The 19,256-nt window shown below is 37.9% G+C and overlaps 1 protein-coding gene across 1 annotated transcript; it reads right to left on the bottom strand.

The window, feature by feature from the left end:
• Window positions 1–233: 233 nt before the first annotated feature.
• On the bottom strand, window positions 234–19,196 carry ranbp3a (RAN binding protein 3a). Its single transcript, XM_072660652.1, has 17 exons — window positions 19,169–19,196; window positions 12,216–12,271; window positions 12,059–12,095; window positions 11,647–11,730; window positions 11,465–11,536; window positions 10,588–10,653; window positions 9,798–9,890; window positions 9,547–9,656; window positions 9,315–9,425; window positions 9,086–9,180; window positions 8,901–8,976; window positions 8,694–8,799; window positions 8,127–8,251; window positions 6,808–6,934; window positions 6,188–6,330; window positions 5,707–5,890; window positions 234–4,113 (listed from the first exon to the last, which is right to left on the bottom strand). Exons 1-17 carry the CDS (start codon window positions 19,188–19,190, stop codon window positions 4,070–4,072), a joined length of 1,551 nt encoding a protein of 516 aa, XP_072516753.1. The 5' UTR covers window positions 19,191–19,196; the 3' UTR covers window positions 234–4,069.
• Window positions 19,197–19,256: the final 60 nt, after the last annotated feature.

Here is a 19,256-nt window from a genome sequence, read left to right as displayed (position 1 = left end):
CTTTTACAATTGCTCCGCGCTTCGTATAAAGGCTTATTGTTCACTGCTGGTAAATGTCTGTGATTTGTCAAAGTGGAATTAGTATGTAATAATAAACAAACGCCTGCAGTGTTTTTTTCACCACCAGTAAGGCCTCATTTGGGCTTTATTATAAGTCAGTGATCTTCTATTATGTATGTATATTTTATATATCAACACAAGGGTTTAAATTATTGTAAGGAAGGACAGACCAATTCACAATCTGATATATTTTTTAATATATTTTTCAAATAGCCAACATTTCTAATGACAATTTAGCCCCATCCCTTTTCCCTTTTCCACTAAAGCTAAAAGCAAACAATAATAGGACAAGATGTTCTACATGGACAGATACACAAAAATAAGGAGGCCATAAATACTCGCCATAGTCATTGTGAACTGTCAATTTTTGTTTTTTAAACTGGTGAAAGTGAGGTAATAAGATTTTCTTCTTAAATAAAACCTTGATCAGACTACATTGTTGACTACAAAACCAAAGGTTACCATCCTTGAATCAGTGTTAGCATCACTGTAACTCACTGTAACTGATCTGGGAATTTTGAGTAGATCACAAAGACAACCACTGATGAACATCAAACACAAAAGCCCAACAGCTCAGAGAAAAACATCTAATTGATAAAACATGTAGTCTATCAAATAAAACCAAAACAACTTCTGATATTAATAAATACATCGAAAAGGACAGTTTCTCTAAATTAGCATATTGCCTGAGACACAGTGGCATTTGACAAACGTATCAAGTCCAAATGCCTGGTTATTAACTTTTGCATTAGTGAGCTGACATTAACACTCTGCCTTCAAACGTCTGCCCTCAGACTGCTGGCAAAAACCTTGTCATTCAGCAAACTGCTAAACTGCTAATCTGAGAAATTCACATTATGCAACGTAAGAAATGAATTTTCTGAAAATCAGTCAAATTAAGTACACTCCAGAAAGCAAAATCACAGCATTAATTTCCTGTAAATTGGTCTTGCTGCGGTGGCAGTTTTGAAATAAGATCATAAAAAAGTGTCAAAATGCCAGATGTCTTAAATTGTCGTAACTATGTTACGAAATGTGACTATTGCTTCGTCTATAATCCCAATATATTTTGATTATTTAAAAAATTGCTATAAAAAAAATACAAATTTTTTGCATATTTTAGACTCCTATATTACAATGCCTCCACGTTTCCTAGAAACCATATCTGCCCTGCCCATTATCAAGCACAATGATAACATTTCAAAGCCATGATAAAAAAAAAATCCAGTAAAAGAGTAAAAGTAAAAGAAGATGTTCAACAGATGCCAGTGGCATTGTACTTTAGCAGCTTAGGCTTTGCAAATACTAACCTAAATGTATTCCACCAAAAGATACAGATAATCTGTTGTAAACAATTCCAGTCTGATAAACCGCTCAAATCTCATTGACCAAACATTCATACATGAACGTCTAGCCACCCCCGCTCCTTTTACACTCGTTCATATTGATGGGAAAATAACTTATACAGATGGGAAAGTGCTGAAGAACCTTGGCCCTTTAAATACAGGAAAGCTATACATTCATATCTGTGCCCTGCGAGAGGCATTATGAGTTTATTAAAAATAAAAAAAACACTACGCACACAAGATCACATACTGCTACAGAATGCAGGAAAGATCTGAAATATGGTTTCTTATCTTTCAACTTCAAGGCTACTTGCTCCGATCATCAATGTAGATTCTTTTACACACTTTTTGTGGGTGTTTTACTAGTTTTTCTTAGTTAAAATACATATTTTCACAAAGATTTTTGGCAGTACAGGAGCGGTAGTGCACAACAACAATACAATAATTTTCATGTCTTATTTTCTAGGTTTGAATAAACATTGGTTAAAAACAGGGGGAGCTAATCTTCACCGTAGGATATTAAATAAGACTCATAACTATTTCTTATTAAAGATCCTTTTCACAAACACCAAAGTACTGGTGAGAACATTACATATCCCACATCATTACTCACAAAATCTAGAGCTTTTTAAACAAATGGCAGTGTTGTTTAGTCCGAGATTGTGTTTTCAATGCTATTTGCTGCTAAAGTGTTTTGGGATGGATGCATTATAACAAACAGTACTGTGCAGTTTTAGACACCTAGAAAGATCTCTGCATTAAGACTTTTATGATTTGAATGTACAGTTCCAAAAACACCAAATCACATAAATACAGTAGAAAGTGAGAAGAACTTATTATTTTGAATAAAGTAGTTTTAGTCTTGTGAGCTAGTTTAAAGACCAGAGCATGGATTTGTTTAATTCCATCCCCAGTTCAGCTGATTTAACATCATCAAGCACTAATTAACCAAACCAGATGTTGAAGATAAATAATAAATAATACTAGACTCCCATGAGGAGAGCTTTAACAATGTTTTTAATAAACAGTGATGTAAAACCGCTACTTTTTGTATTCATTTCATTCGTATATGTTATACTATTCTTTTTTACTTTCTACAAAGATAAGGAGCTTTTTAATATAATAATTTTTTTTTTCCACAGATGTCTAAAACTTCACACAATACACAGTACTGTATATTTCCTGTGGTTACATGTCCTTTGGGCATCGATAAAAACAAATTAAAGCAAGCATGAGCAGGATCAGATTTTTATGTAGTAGGCGAGGCAAAAGAAAGGGAAGAATTAATGACTTTAAGACGAGTCAGTCCCTCTTAAAAAGCAACTATGTATTTTTGTTAGGAATACAAGCTGATTTACCAAGGGTGATATGTACACATTCTTGTAGAAATTGGAGCTACATCTATGTGGATTAGCATTACAGAGAAAGATAACATGTATTATTATAGGATTACTATGTGGTATCTATGCAGTAAAATGAGTGAAATTAAGATATAAGCACAGAAGCTTAAGAATTCTGATTGTGCTCATCTGGAGTATAATAAACATAAATCATCAAATACCGGTTCAAAATATCAGTCAAATCTAAACACCCGTACGGTGCGGATCATTTATTTTTTTTAGCAAATCTGGTATCTTCCAATACCAGTACCATTCTGATTTCATTGTGCCGCTACAATAATTGTAAGGCCGGAAATCAGTTGTATGTACGAACATATTTATCTGATTTCTATTTTGCCACATCTATTTATTATCCCAGAATATAATTTTTAATTTTATCATTAATCACTAGTAAACTGAAAGAACAAGACGTTTCTACAAAATGTTCTGTAAAAATCACTGGAAATTGTGATATAGTGACTTGATATGAAAAAGAGGAAAATTATCACTCAGTAGACGCAGAAAATGTGTACAATAGAACAATAAAAATGTGCGTATAGTTACTAGTTTTATCTGTAGTCTAATTTGCTCTTCCACAACACAGCATAACAAATGCGAGTAACAGCTAAACAAAAGGTCCCACTTTGAACAGTCTGGGATAACAGTTTAAAATTTGGTTTCTTTTCGTTTCAAACAGAAACAAAATGCATAAATGAACTGAACGTAATAAGCTGGTTAGGTCTAAACTACAGATGTTTTCAAACTCCTGTGAAAATGAGATTTCAGTGTATTTTACATGTAAAAGTAAACAGGATATTCTAATGGTTCTCAATGGAGTAATCAAAACCCACTTGAACTGTAATGACTGTACACTTTTTGCTTTGTCTGGTAACATAGGGGACACTGTATTTCACTCAAAATGTAAGTCCTTTTATACAGTAAGCTCACTAGTCCAAAACTATTTGAAGCACCTTTACTCTCACATTCCAAATTAAGTATTCTTATGTGGGGGAGAAAAGGAAAACAAAATCCGCTCGAAAGCCCAGACACCCTCTTACACATCAATGTGATGAGTTTGAGAAGTACAGTACAGTTTTTTTTTTATTTAAGTTTACTCCGAAAAGAAAAGTGCTATCCACCCCTTGACTGTGAATATGAGTTTAGTGAGAAACACCTGCATAATAATCTCACTGGAAATAGCCTTCAGGCCACAGCAATGGAGGTCTGGGATGTTTCCAACAGTGCTGGCTGCATGGCTGTGTGCAGTGCTGAAAGAAGTTGCTGCTACGTGCTCTCTGAGGACCGGGTCTCAGCTCCCTCTGGGATTCCTGCAAGTAAAATGTTAATGTATCAGCATGAGATTAGAATATGGTGAAACTGCAATTCGCCCTGTCAGACAAGTTATCAGTTATTGTCTTTGCTTCTGAGCTGGCTGAGGGAAAACCATCCTTCCCCATATAACAAGAGATATTGTGCAATCTAGTAAGTACTGTTTTCTCAGTGTGGACCAGTAAACTTTCACTCATCAAACTACAGAATATCTTTGTATAAAAAATGTCCTGTTTGTTCTACTGGCTGATGCAGTTCCATGATACAGATTATGACAGTGCAGATTTGACCACTTATCTATATATTTTGGATCTACTAGAATATTTTTTTTAAACTAATGACTTAGCCCAGAATATATTTTAAATATTTATCCTAATTAATCACTAGTAAACTGAAAGAACAAGACGTTTCACCAAAGTTCTGTAAAAATCATTGGAAAATATTGCGATACAGTGACTTGATATGAAAAACAGGAAAACCATCACTCAATAGATGCAGAAAACAATAAAAATGTGCATATTTTTAATAATGAGATTACACTGTGGTAAAAAGTAAAAAGAAAACTTTTCAGAAATTTGGAATGCCAGATTTAGAAGACAAATGTATACAAAAATGATATTGTAACTTATATTGTAAAATTTAAGTAACTGTTTGTGTGTTTAGAATAGGAAAGCTGTGAAGCATGAATCAACAGTTAAGTTGATTGTTCAGAATTATATTTCAACATATAATATGAAATATATTTAATGCATTTGTTCAAGTGCATTCGTTATTTTATCTGAATAAATAAACCATCTAAAAACACATGTTTGGCAAACATTAAGTCTATAACATTAAAATACACATTGTATATGTTTATTGTAGAGAGTACAATATCACTTTTCAGATTTTAAAATCTTGAGTATCAGGCGATTATAATTTGCCATTTTTCCTTAAGAAGTTGCAAAGGTGAGATTTTAAATTGAAGGATTTCATAGGATGGCAACACCACAGGATGAAACAGGATGGAACACACAGGTAATACAATGTGCTACTGTAAGCTAGATTTGTTTCGATCAGAATTTAATCAGATTCTTTCTGTTTTCTTTCTGATATCCAATCAAGCATTTTGCTCTGATATCAGCCTGACATCTCTAGTTTACTAAACCTTGGGAATAGAGCTAAAATACTTGATGTTTCTTTCAAAAATGTCAGCAATACCATGCAAAACACAAAATCCTCTAAATAAATTCAACAGGTACAAGCAGAGTGGCTGATATGGGTTGAAAACAGTTAATGCCAAATGATACCTTTAAAGTACTTTTTGCCGACAGGCTATGCAGTAATAAGCTGTATGACATGCTCAAAAGGCCAGACTGTCTCGGTTAAAATGCACTTTGAAGATTACTAGTCTATAGGCACAGTGCAATTACATGCATGGGTAGCATTTCTTCCACACTGTGGTGAAAGTGAAATTTTATGACAAACGACAGTGTCAGCAGTTGGCAGTTTTTGGACTAATTACTTCAGAATCTAGTGGGCAGACTTTATTCTACTAAATAGTATTCCCATGAGCAGCTTGAAAATCGCTAGTATTCCGTTACAGGCACTACCTGAAGCAGGAGCAGAAGCAGCAGTTATAGGGGGAGCGCGAGAGTCGTCCTCGTCGCTGGACCGACTTGCCTCGCCCTCGGGGAGTGTCGGCTGAGGCTCCGGCTCTTGCTCGGCATGACTCCGCAAGGCCAGGATGCGGTGATGCAGAGCTGCGAACAGCTGCCCTGAGTCTTTAGAGCTTGCCTGAAAAAGAAGCACACGCAAACCAGAGGCTTAAGCAGTACACAGCTGACCTCCCTTAGCCACTTTTTCAGGTGCTGTCCTGTACGCATGACGTCTGCAAGATCATAGTGCCCTTGATCGACTAGGATTCTTTCAGCTGGCTATTATTTATTTGGTGATTTATGCTTTTTTTTTTTTTTTTTACAGTTTAGCAAATTAGGCCATCTGGGCAACAAAAAAATGTCATCCAGGAACAACTTGACTTATATTTGTTATATTTGTTTAATTAGGCTTACTAATTAGGCTTAAGTCTCTTACTGATATAAGGAAGACTTTAATTCCCTGGTCCTCTGTGTCAACGGCAGTAATGCGAATGCTCTTCTCGCTGGCTTTGTCCACCTGCATCTGGGCCCACAGCTTTGTGTTCAAAATCAGACGCAGGCTTCCTTGAGTTCGCATCACTGAAAAACACAAAAGACATATACAATTATGACTCACAAACGAGCTGAATGTACTAAAAGTATGAGGGTAAAAATGAGCTTCAGTAGGCGTTCGGATGATGCAATTTCAAAAACGCAAAACACTGAGGCGAGCAAGAATCAGATTTATATGTATATTTATATGTAACACACAAACTAGCTTTTATTTAGGAAAAATATTATTACTATATAATTTGTTCCTGACATTTGATCAGTTGGAATGGACAAAAGAGAACCAATGGAGCCAGATTTGAAAATAATTATCCAAAACTAAGAATAAATCTTTTTTATGTAACATTTCATACACTGTGCTGCACTAAATCCAATTAACCAGGACCAATTAGGCTCTATCTGTAAGGAAACATGCAGTTGGTGTTAAAAGTACTGATATCCAAATATCCAAGACAAAACTGTCCAACAAAAATAGGTCCTTATAGGTCAGCAGGTCACGTGTGTTACCCAGTCTCGACTGCAGCGTTCCATTGTGGACGTCAGTTGACGACATGTCATTAAGTCTCAAAAGTCCACAACCCCTCTCAACCCACGACTGTGAGCTCTTCTCAAAAACAAACAGCTTGCACTGGATCTGGAGGACAAAACCACAGGTAGACTGTTAATAGAAACATTCCTCTGCTTCAGGTGTGATTCTGCAAAGAGATTAATTGATGTAAAAAAAACCCTGAAGTAAAGGGTTTGCTCGTCCACAGAGAGGTACTTATGGTTGCACTTCAATGAAAACTTGAAGGCATTAAAGGCACTTTAAGGTAAACTGGGTGGAGATTTATAAATAAAACAGTTTGGTGTAGTACCATGTATTATTATCTCTCCAGTTTATATATGGAAACTAAGCTACCCATCTTGTTTTCATGGTTCTGTGATAGCTCTGAAAACCAATTCATTATCATACACTATATGGAGAAAAGTATTGGGACACCTGCACATTCATTTTTCTTCGGAAATGAAGACTTTAAAGAAGGGTATTCCTGCTTTTACATGCCCAACTCCCCAACTAATCTCAAAAGTATTTAATGGAGCAACATCATTTCAGAGAACACAGTTCGACTGCTTTACAGCTCATTGTTGGGGGGCTTTATACCAATAGATTTATGTCTGTCTGTTCTAGAAAGTCTTATTCTATTGGCAATACCTCTCTACAAGGAGTAGACAAACTGTATGTGTGCATTTGCGCATCTGTGTTAGCAATAGGTGTACTTAAAGTAGCTGGATGTATTTTTTTTAGAACTGCTGTACACAAACCTATGTAGTGCGTATGTAAGTGTATATGCATCCAATCAGCCAACAACAATTTAGCTCCACCCATTCATCCTGAAGTTATAAGCAGTGTTTCAACACAACACAAATGTCATTTGCACATGCCAGACTTAAAGACACGGTAACAAAAGCAGTCTGTCTACTTCTAAGAGAATCCAACTGCTATATGTGGACCTCATGGGAAGTACAAGAACATATGTTTTTACAAATAGCTGCAAATTCCAACATGTTTTACATGGTGCTTTTTTCACAACAAACACAAAAACAAACAATAAAATGTAAATGTATTTCGGTCAAACTCACTAATTGTGAACTCTAGTTCTCTAGGTCTAGTTCTCAAGAACCCATCTGGTTCAGACTAAAACTCAGCAGAAACTCAGAGCATTTTGGCAATTATTCATTCAAGTTTCTTGTAGTGATTCCAAGATCTGTCACGGGTAGGGTCAAGCCCCAGCACTTTGACATGATATAACCTTTAATACCTGGAATAAAGGACTTGTTCTTACCTGTAAAACATTGCTTTCTGACTCTTCTCCAGTCCTCACCTCCACTTTCTCCAGTAAGCACTTCTTGGCAGTAGCTTTTGTGTATGCAGCTGCTGACTCCTCCAGAGAGTCTGCTGTGTTAGCATCTACAACATACAGACACACGCACACACACACACACACACACACACACACACACACACACACACACACACACACACACACACACGTACCAGTCCTTAGCACTTCATTTTAGCTTCGGTTTTAACAGAACCACCTTTTGAAACACCTCATAATCCACTCAGTCAAGCTAAAGTTCATCATAAATGAATGGATTGGATGTCTTGGTATTCTGGTTTTCCAAGACAGCTAAAATTGTCAAGGTATGAATGCATTAAGCTGTATGGTTAACTTATGTTTGAGTTTGCTGGGGAGGTGAAAAAGCTTTTGAAAGTGAAACTGGCACCTGATTGGGAAAGAAATTCAACAGTCAAAATTGCAGTGGATGGATTTCCCTTTTGTGAACATTTAGGATAATGAGAGCACTTATCCCGTCTCCGATTACGCTTACATTTTTCTACAGCATACCTTTTTCAGAATTGACATCTTGTGACGAGCAGGGTTCGCTGGCCGGACTGTCGGGTTTCGACTCCACCCTGCCCTCTGCTGTTGCTTTGCTGCATTTCATTGGGCTCTGGAAGCAACAAAAGACGGCTCAGCACCATGCCTCAGCAAGACTCTCTGCTAAGGTGAACTATAGAGACTATAGAGATGAAAAATAATTTGTCATCTAACCAAAACACGATCTGACATGTTCTGTCCAAAAACAAACTTTTCCCCAGCATCACTGCAGTCATCAGCTTTCTGGGAGCTGAAAAAGAAAACCATCCATGTTAGGAACTGTAAAAACTTTCTGCTTGAGGACACATGGTGTAAGAAAAAAAGCTTTTGAAAGAAGGAAACTTATTGAGACATATTACCTTGTGTTGTTCATGTACTGTAAGAAATAATTTGTCTCTTCTGACTGAGAGACATCTGGTCTGGAATCACTTTCTTTATCTGACACCTCATCCACCTGCAGACAGAAATGAAGAGGGTTGTTTATTAATGACTCAGTGTGATTAGTGTGTCCAAATTCAGCATTTAAACATTTAGTGCCCAAATTCAATTTCAGTTTAAAGTTTTACACACAAAAAAAAATCTGTAAACCTTAATTCTGTCTTTGATATTTTGTCCAAATACAAATGACGTCTCCAGGGGAAGGACCTTGTTCTTACTTTTGTCCCCATTTTTTTGTTGTTCATCTCCGCCTTTTGACATCTTTGAAGAACATACAAGAGTTAGCATTGTTCTTATATCACTGCACAGACCACAAGTTGTCTTGTTACAAGTTACAAGTTGTCTTGAAGCTAATACTGCCTTCATGTCACAGTGTGCATACCTGTAACTTGTCAGTCTCATGCATGCTTCCATCAGAGTTTTCAGAGGTCCCCTCAGGTCCTAGCTGTGCCTCCAATGGCTTGTTCACTCCATTCGTACTGCTGTTAGAATCTAGAGTTTGCCATAGACAGGTATGTTCTAAACAGTGGATATTGTTATTTCAACTTATTTTGTATAGTTTGGTGTATCTACTTCTACTACCTTTCATAAATCACTAAGTTTAGTGGTGAGGTTCATTTTAGGTACACTTACTGCATGAACTGAAAGACTTGGAGGGAGGTGCCTGGAGCACAGCTGGACGAAGCACACTGCGCTGCTGCTCCTTAGGTTTCTGACTTGGAACTCCTGAAATAAACACCATACAGGACAGAGGTTTGTTTACTGTTTACAGTTTGTAATCCTGCTGTGGTATTCTGCATTTTAATTTCCTGTGAAGACCTGATTTATTAATGATATATTCCGTCCAGCTGTAATGTTAGGAACCACCTTTAGGAACTGTGGACACTATACAACTTTCAGAATCCGAGAATTTCTGTATGTCTTACACTACACAACTTGTTGTGACCTGTTACGTGGACAAAGTGAATCACTGTATGAGAGATGACAGATGATGCTCAGAAACACAATCTGTGCCAAAATAAACAAACACAGACGCCTTTCATGTCCCAAAGTGGAGCTTGAGAAACTTGCTATGGATGTTGTTTCTGCACTAATTTGTGTAGGAAATAAAAGCAGTCACTTTCTTTCATTCTCTATACCTAATTTAATCTTTCTATATTGTCATAAAATAATGAGGGAAAGGCAATGAAGCGGCTAGTCAGTTAACTGTCCAAATACTTTTAAGCTTGTGAAAATGAAAGGACTGAGTTAAAATTACTGTAAATCCTTCATGTTAAACTCATTGAATTTAAGAGCATCTTAACCGCATCATTTGAAATCTACTGAGATGTTGTACGGAGACAAAATTAGCAAAATGGATTGCGACCAATTTGTAAAAAGAAATATGTGGACCAGAATGTATAGCATTAGCAATATCACCTACCAGCACTAGGTGCCTGCCCATGTATTAAGGTTGGTGGCCTCAGACGAAAACCCACAACTTTCTCCTCTGTCCAAAAGAACACACATATTCTAGTTAAATAAACTAAACACATACAGGCAGTTTGGAGAGAAAAGGGACAGTTCATACTTTGTTTTAATTACGCATCCATGTGCACAAGATGGCTGCGCCACATAACCTATGGTCATTCAGAGTGCTTGTTATGTATATACTAGTCGGCAAGATACAATCATTTAAACTGTCTCTGCTGTCAAAGTTGACCTTGTTGTGAAAAAGCAGCTAAAGGCAGGTATTCCTGTACCTGTACCTGGCTGAGATATGTCAGCTCTGATTTTGAATGGCAGCAGTGTATAAAAACAGCTGTATATAAAAACCATTAAGAAGTATACCATTTAGAGATGCACTGAATATTTGGCAAGCAAAATTATTCGGCCGAAAATGGCAAAAAAGCACTTGCAGTGTTCAGCCGAATAAGTGAAAAGACTATAGCGATTGACGTTTTTGATTACGCAATCAAATCAGTTTGGACTGAGGCACTCTCTGTAAATGCAGCTGCTGAATTGTCAAGAGGTGGTACATCTGCAAAAAGTTACAAAACCTTGAGTTTAATTTATCACCTAGTTTTGTTATTGCTGTTTTATTTTGTTTTTTCTGCTGAAAAGCAAATCCATTGTTCTTTAGGCTATTGTTTTAATGCAATTGTGAAAAAAGTGTCAGATTGAATGAAAACCTGTGGGGAAAAAAACGTGTTCTGTATTTGGGCTTTGGTCTAAAGGCATACAAAACTGCACAACAAAATGTTACATATCTAGAACTTCATGAACGTAATATATAGTGTAAAATACTTTAATAGTCTTACCAGGCTCTGAATCTGAATTTTCAGTTGGGGACTGGCAGAAATTGGATGGCATGAAAACATTATTCTTAGACACTGAAAAAGTGAAAAGAGCAAATATGAATAAAAAAAGAATTAATCACATGATCTGACAAGGTTACAAAATGAACATAACTGCAAAAACAGAAATGAAACTGCTCTATTACCAGAGTTGGAGGGTGGGAAGTGTGTGAATGATAATGTTTCTCTCTTAGCAGGAGGACAGTAGCTGCTATCGTCTTGATCAGAATCTGGAAAATATGGGAGTTGGGCATTAAACTCGTTAATAATGACACACTGACAACCCCCCTCATTTATCTCCTTCATGTATAATAAAGCTGACTGCTACATAATTACAACCTACTGCTCAGGCAGCATCACAGAGTAGTTACACACTGAGTGTTGGCTGCATGTGAGCAGGCAGATGTCCACCATTGGCAACTGATACTATTAGCACCACTGTAAATCAACAAGAAGTCAATACTGTATTTGTGTCAACTAGATGACTGAAAGATCATATATATTTTATTATGTTTTTCAGAACAATTCCCATTTTAAACCAGCACCACTGAACCTCACCTTCTCCATCCTCTGCACCAGACCCATCTGCTGACCTCTGAGGACGAAGTGAGAGAGTGAACATTACAGCCCAGCATTATACAAGTTCTTTTTCACAGTCCAAATCACAAAACCAGTGTTTACACATACTCATACTAATGAGCTTATGATAACTTACCTTTTGTGCTCTATCTTTCTGAAACACAAATGCTGGAGCAGCTATAGCAGGTTTATCTGCAAATGAAAAAAAGGAACTAAATCACATATTGATACTTTTTTTTACAGCTGCTATGAAATGCAAACTAGATAAGCAAGCAAATCAGCAAGTTTTTGTTGTGTTGTGCTGTTTTTTTTTTACTAGCAGCTCAACATAGAATCACAGTATATCACACGCAAAGTGCCAAATGTGTCCTAGCTAATTCAATTCCAGGGTTAAGTGGATTAATGGTTAATATTAATTTAAAACAACTTCCATTTCACAGGTTGAAAGGCCAATAGGGGCCCTGTGGAAAGAGGCTATATATATATATACAAACCGGATTCCAAAAAAGTTGGGACACTAAACAATAAAAACTGAATGCAATGATGTGGAGATGGCAAATGTCAATATTTAATTCGTAATAGAACATAGATGACAGATCAAAAGTTTAATCTGAGTAAATGTAACATTTTAAAGGAGAAATATGTTGATTCAAAATTTCACAGTGTCAACAAATCCCAAAGAAGTTGGGACAAGGCCAGTTTTACCACTGTGTGGCATCCCCCCTTCTTCTTACAACACTCAACAGACGTCTGGGTACAGAGGAGACCAGTTTTTTAAGTTTAGAAATAGGAATGCTCTCCCATTCATGTCTAATACAGGCCTCTAACTGTTCAATCGTCTTGGGCCTTCTTTGTTGCACCTTCCTCTTTATGATGCGCCAAATGTTCTCTATAGGTGAAAGATCTGGACTGCAGGCTGGCCATTTCAGTACCCGGATCCTTCTCCTATGTAGCCATGATGTTGTGATTGCTGCAGAATGTGGTCTGGCATTATCTTGTTGAAAAATGCAGGGTCTTCCCTGAAAGAGATGACGTTTAGATGGGAGCATATGTTGTTCTAGAACGTAGTTCTCTGCATAAATGGTGCCTTTCCAGACATGCAAGCTGCCCATGCCACAAGCACTCATGCAACCCCATACCATCAGTGATACAGGCTTCTGAACGGAGCATTGATAACAACTTGGGTTATCCTTGTCCTCTCTGGTCCGGATGACATGGCGTCCCAGTTTTCCATAAAGAACTTCAAATCGTGACTCATCTGACCACAGAACAGTCTTCCATTTTGCCACACTCCATTTTAAAAGACCCCTGGCCCAGTGCAAACGTCTGAGCTTGTGGAGCTTGCTTAGAAATGGCTTCCTCTTTGCACTGTAGAGTTTCAGCTGGCAACGGCGGATGGCACGGTGGATTGTGTTCACTGACAATGATTTCTGGAAGTATTCCTGAGCCCATTCTGTTATTTCCTTGACAGTGGCATTTCTGTTTGAGGTGCAGTGACGTTTAAGGGCCCGGAGATCACAAGCATCCAGTAGAGTTTTACGGCCTTGACCCTTACGCACAGCGATTGTTCCAGATTCTCTGAATCTTTTGATGATGTTAAGCACGGTTGATGATGATAACTTAAAAGTCTTTGCTATTTTACGCTGGGTAACACCATTTTGGTATTGCTGCACTATCTTTCTGCACAACAATGGTGGAATTGGTGATCCTCTTACCATCTTGGCTTCAGAGAGACACTGACACTCTGAGAAGCTCTTTTTATAACCAATCATGTTGTCAATTGACCTAATTAGTGTTAATTGGTCTTCCAGCTGTTCGTTATATGCTCAATTTCCTTTTTCCAGCCACTTATTGCTACTTGTCCCAACTTTTTTGGTATTTGTTGACGCCATGAAATTTTGAATCAACATATTTCTCCTTTAAAATGTTACATTTACTCAGATTAAACTTTTGATCTGTCATCTATGTTCTATTACGAATACAATATTGACATTTGCCATCTCCACATCATTGCATTCAGTTTTTATTCACAATTTGTTTAGTGTCCCAACTTTTTTGGAATCCGGTTTGTGTATATGTGTGTATATATATATACAGTGAGTCCAAGAAGTATTTGATCCCTTGCTGATTTTCTTTGTTTGCCCACTAATAAAGACACTATCCTTCTGCACTTTTAATGGTAGATATATTCTAACATGGAGAGACAGAATATCAAGACAAAAATCCAGAATATAATTTTAAAGAATATATTTTAATTAATTTGTATTTCAATGAGGAAAATAAGTATTTGATCCCTCTTGCCAAACACACTCAATACTTAGTGGCAAAGCCTTTGTTTGCAAGCACAGCGGTGAGACGTTTGTTGTAGTTAACCACAAGTTTAGCACACACACCAGGGGGAATTTTGGCCCACTCTTCTTTGCAGATCCTCTCTAAATCATGAAGGTTGGTGGGCTGTCGCTTGGCAACTCTGACCTTCAGCTCCCTCCATAGATTTTCGATCGGATTGAGGTCTGGCGACTGGCTGGGCCACTCCATGACCTTAATGTGATTTTTCTTGAGCCAATCCTTTGTTGCCTTTGCTGTATGTTTAGGGTCGTTATCATGTTGGAAGACCCAACCACGGCCCATTTTCAGATCCCTGGCAGAGGGGAGGAGGTTGTCCCTCAGGATTGTGCGGTACATGGCTCCATCCATCTTCCCAGTGATGCAGTGAAGTAGCCCTGTACCCTTGGCAGAGAAACACCCCCAAAACATTATGCTTCCACCTCCATGCTTGACGGTGGGCACAGTGTTCTTGGGGTCATAGGCAGCATTTTTCTTCCTCCACACATGGCAGGTGGAGTTGAGGCCAAAAAGTTCAATTTTGGTCTCGTCTGACCACAAAACCTTCTCCCAATAACTTGGTTCATCTTTCAAATGATCATTGGCATACTTGAGGCGCACCTCCACATGTGCTCTCTTCAGCAGGGGTACCTTTCGGGCACTGCAGGATGTGAATCCATTGTTGCGCAAAGTGTTGCCAATTGTTTCCTTGCAAACTGTGGTCCCAGCTGCCTTCAGGTCATTTGCTAACTCCTGCCGAGTGGTTGCAGGACGATTTCTGACTGTTCTCAGCATCATTGCCACCCCACGAGGCGAAATCTTCTTTGGAGCACCGGGCCGAGGTCTGTTGATTGTCATGTTATACTCTTTAAACTTTCTGATAATTGCACCAATAGTTGTTACTTTCACATCCAACACCTTACTAATCTTTTTGTAGCCCATTCCAGCTTTGTGAAGGTCAACAATTCTGACTCTGAGGTCCTGTGACAGCTCTTTGGTTTTACCCATGTTGGAGACTTGAAATCTGTGTGATCTGTCTGATTCTGTGGACAGGTGTTTTTCACACAAGTGATTAGTGAGAACAGGTGGCTTCAGGTCAGGTAACAAGTTGATTGGGAGTGTCTAACTGGTCTGTAAAAGCCAGAACTGCTAATGAATACTAAGGGATCAAATACTTATTTCACTCCATGAAATACAAATCAATTAATATATATTCCTTAGATTTATTTTCTGGATTTTCTTTTTAATATTCTGTCTCTCCATGTAAGAATACATCTACCATTAAAAGTATAGAATGATCATGTCTTTATTAGTGGGCCAACGAAGAAAATCAGCAAGGGATCAAATACTTCTTGGACTCACTGTATATATATATATATATATATATATATATATACACACACACACACACACACACGTGGAACAGCTCCACATACATGAAATCTGTCAAGAAAAAAAAACAACTTCCCTTCTTTTATTGGCACATAACTAAAGCAATAACCTATTACCTTAAATAACAACTTTTGCCATTCACTTTGCATTAATCCGTCTTACAACCATCCACGACATTTTGAGCACAATTAAAAAAAAACAGCTTGCTATCTGGCCAGTACATGTCTATTTGCTGAGAAAAACACTAATATTTGAATAAATAATAATAATAATAATAATAATAACTCACAAGATAACTCATTTACTTTCTTTTTTACAAAAAGAGGATATGTTGTCATACTGTGCTTAGGTGTTTAAAACAGTGTGTTGTTATTTATTTGTGCATGGTAATTATACATACTATTATATGATATGTATTAGTAACACCATGTAGTTATTTCTGGTAATTTATTGACAAATTAAGTGCCTTCAAAGTTATGTTTTTAAAAAGTTCAATTTATACAGCCATCTACAACCCATTCTGAACAGCTTGCTACAAATTACTTCAAATCTGTGCAGTTTAATCATGTTATACATCTATCTCTATATATTGCTGTCAAATACCAAGAGACTTCACATCTGAATAGGTTACATAAAGAGTTATAAAGCCCCAACACCAATGATGTGGATGATACATCGGTGATGATGATGATGATGAAAGGTGCTATAATTTGCTTGTGTCTATTTTTATCTTACTACAAGGAGAGTGCAACAAGCAGAATGGCTATCTGTAATCTCACAGTCCACTGATCAGCACATGACATGCTTGTTATTCTGGCAGTCGAGTAAAGCTTCAAAAGTGAACCATTTAAAATCCGCTCCCATTGTTAAAGAAGGAGAAGTAAATAGAAAAAACAAACAGCAGGATCTTCTGGTTTTCTCTCCATGTTTCATATGAGGATGCCTAATATTACATGCCGTGGATTCATTTCAAGATATTTCAGTCCTTCAAAATAGAAGACAGACATATCTTTATTGGCAGGCAGGAGATGACCACTTATACCTTGGAACAGTCAGAACCACAAAAATGTATAATATAAATATACAGAACGTCTGTTATAATGTGAGGTGGGATAACCTGACTGTTACAGATCTGTATAAAGTAATGTCATTTTATACAGTGTTTATTATGATAAATACCTGTGGTTAAATATCTGTGGTTAGCATTTCCAGAAGTCCTCCTCAAAAGCTCACGCTTTAGAAGTTCAGAGGTCACAAATATGACTTGACATGTGGAAGAAAATGCATTTCCTTGCTTACTTTTGCTTACTGTTGTTGTTTTTCTATTGCCAAAGAGGAAACGTATTTTGGCTTACGTCAGCAAAGTGAAAAGATGATGAGGCACATTCGATGATGTTTTTATCCAGTTATTAATACTGAATTAACAGCATATACTTTTTTTATGTATGTGAGTTAACAAGCCCATATCCTACATTCTTCTCCTATTTTATTTTTTCCTTGAGGTTCACGTAAACTTTGGTGAAACCTTACATTTCAAAAACAGTGATACATTTTTACACAACCATTTTCAAGCCTCTGTTTATTCTGTTCTGATTGGCTGTCCTGTTTTTTGGCTGATTGAAAAACACCTCCGAGCTGAAACACCTCAGAGTACTAAGACAAGAAAAGCTTATTCACCTATGTGTCGGAAACAGACAGATTGTGGCCTTTGCCTTTAACTCATCTGTGCAGTGAACACGCACATAAAAAGTGCGCACATGTGCCCTGTGCTGAAGCACCCGGGGAGCAGAGAGGGTGAAGGGCCTTGCTCAAGGGCCAATCAGTGGCAGCTTGCCAAGCCTTGGTATCGAACCCACAACCGCTGAGCCAAATGGGCAGAGCTAATCTACAAATCTCTTGCAAAGTACAATATTTGGTTTACAGAGTACAACCAATCAGTCCCCAGTCAGTGTGTGAATGAATAAATATAACCCATTCACTGTTCTTATAAGGAGCAACTGAGCCTGGACTACTTTGCAAATTAATATATAATAATAAGGCCTGGAATTTAGGTAAAATAAAATACTACATGACATTGAAAGACATTTACAATACACAATATTTATCACCATACATGTAAGCACAGTAAACACCAGTGTTAAAACTACCACCATAAAACTACCACTCAGATACTTTCCCGCACCAAGTACAGAGATTTTTATTCAACATCCTCTGCTCAAACAGTGTCTATTTACACTGTTTGTAATGAAACGTGGAGTTGACCGGTGCTCTTTAAGCACTAACGATATCTTTGATATGCTTAGAAAAGCAGATTGTGTTTCACGATCACAGAATGTATCACAATACCATAGAAAAAGGCATCACATTGCCTCAGCTCTAACTATAATACAAGGCACCCATTCACAACAGAGTTCATTACACAAACCAGCCTTAAAGACACAGTAACAAATACAACCCAAACACATCTTAAATGGCCAAGACACAATGTCAGTGACCACTCTCTTCAGGCCCTGCTAGGATCTAAGGGATAAAGAGAGATCGCTTTTTAAAGGTGTTATTGAACTTGTCATAGCCAATGGGTCAAGCCCCTAGCCAACACTGGGGACAACCGTGTACAACACACCATTAATTTGTTGAACTTTTAGCTATCCTAGCTAACATTATTTGCCATTTATTTTATCCAAACACACAATAGTTCGGCCACTTTATGTCTGCGTGGTTTTAGCTAACTAGCTAGCTGCCTTGCGGTACGTTTCTTTCTTTCTGCTACTGTAAAATCACCAAATAGTAAACAACCCTCCACACGACCGCAGAGTTCAGACCCGCAGCGAGGCTGAAGTTGGCTCCGTCCTCCAATTTTCCGTTCCACCTTAAACGGCGCTGCGGCCACTGCTGCTCCATTCTGGCGCCAGGCAGCATTTAAGGTGGAACGGAAAATTCGGAGAAATACTCCAACTTCAGCTTCTTCAATGTGCTGCAGAGATGCGTAGAGTTAACACTCAAGTTCGGGGTCACTCACAGCTGCAAGGTGAAACTACAGGAATAGGAGGCGACTCCTGGTAGCTAGTTTGATGGCTAAAGCTAGCTAAATCTACTGTAGAGCCACTGTACCGCCGCTCCTCCCACTGTTTCTCCTCATTAACCACCATTCACACCGCGCTAGCTTAGCTAACCGCAAAGAGCCCTATATACTAAACACTGCTGTAGAGTCAGACAGACCACCGGCTATTGGGTCCCACAGGGCTGTTTTAGGAACCACGAGCAAAAGGCATGAAACCATACAAGCTTATATATGGCCCCTTTCCCAAGCAGAAGCCCACCAACACCGGCGAGTGTCACCCACAAGCAAATTACCGCACTCGAGATACTTACCTTCATTTGACAAGTCCGCCATTTTATTTCTTTACTGTACCCATGATTCCTCGCGGCGACGGCTTTTGTTTATGTTTTTGTTTGTAAA

The sequence above is a fragment of the Salminus brasiliensis genome, chromosome 17 (genome assembly GCF_030463535.1).
Source record: "Salminus brasiliensis chromosome 17, fSalBra1.hap2, whole genome shotgun sequence".
Classification (NCBI taxonomy): domain Eukaryota; kingdom Metazoa; phylum Chordata; class Actinopteri; order Characiformes; family Bryconidae; genus Salminus; species Salminus brasiliensis.
The sequence above is the reverse complement of the archived record's forward strand: the minus strand, read 5'-3'. Positions and strand labels throughout refer to the sequence as shown.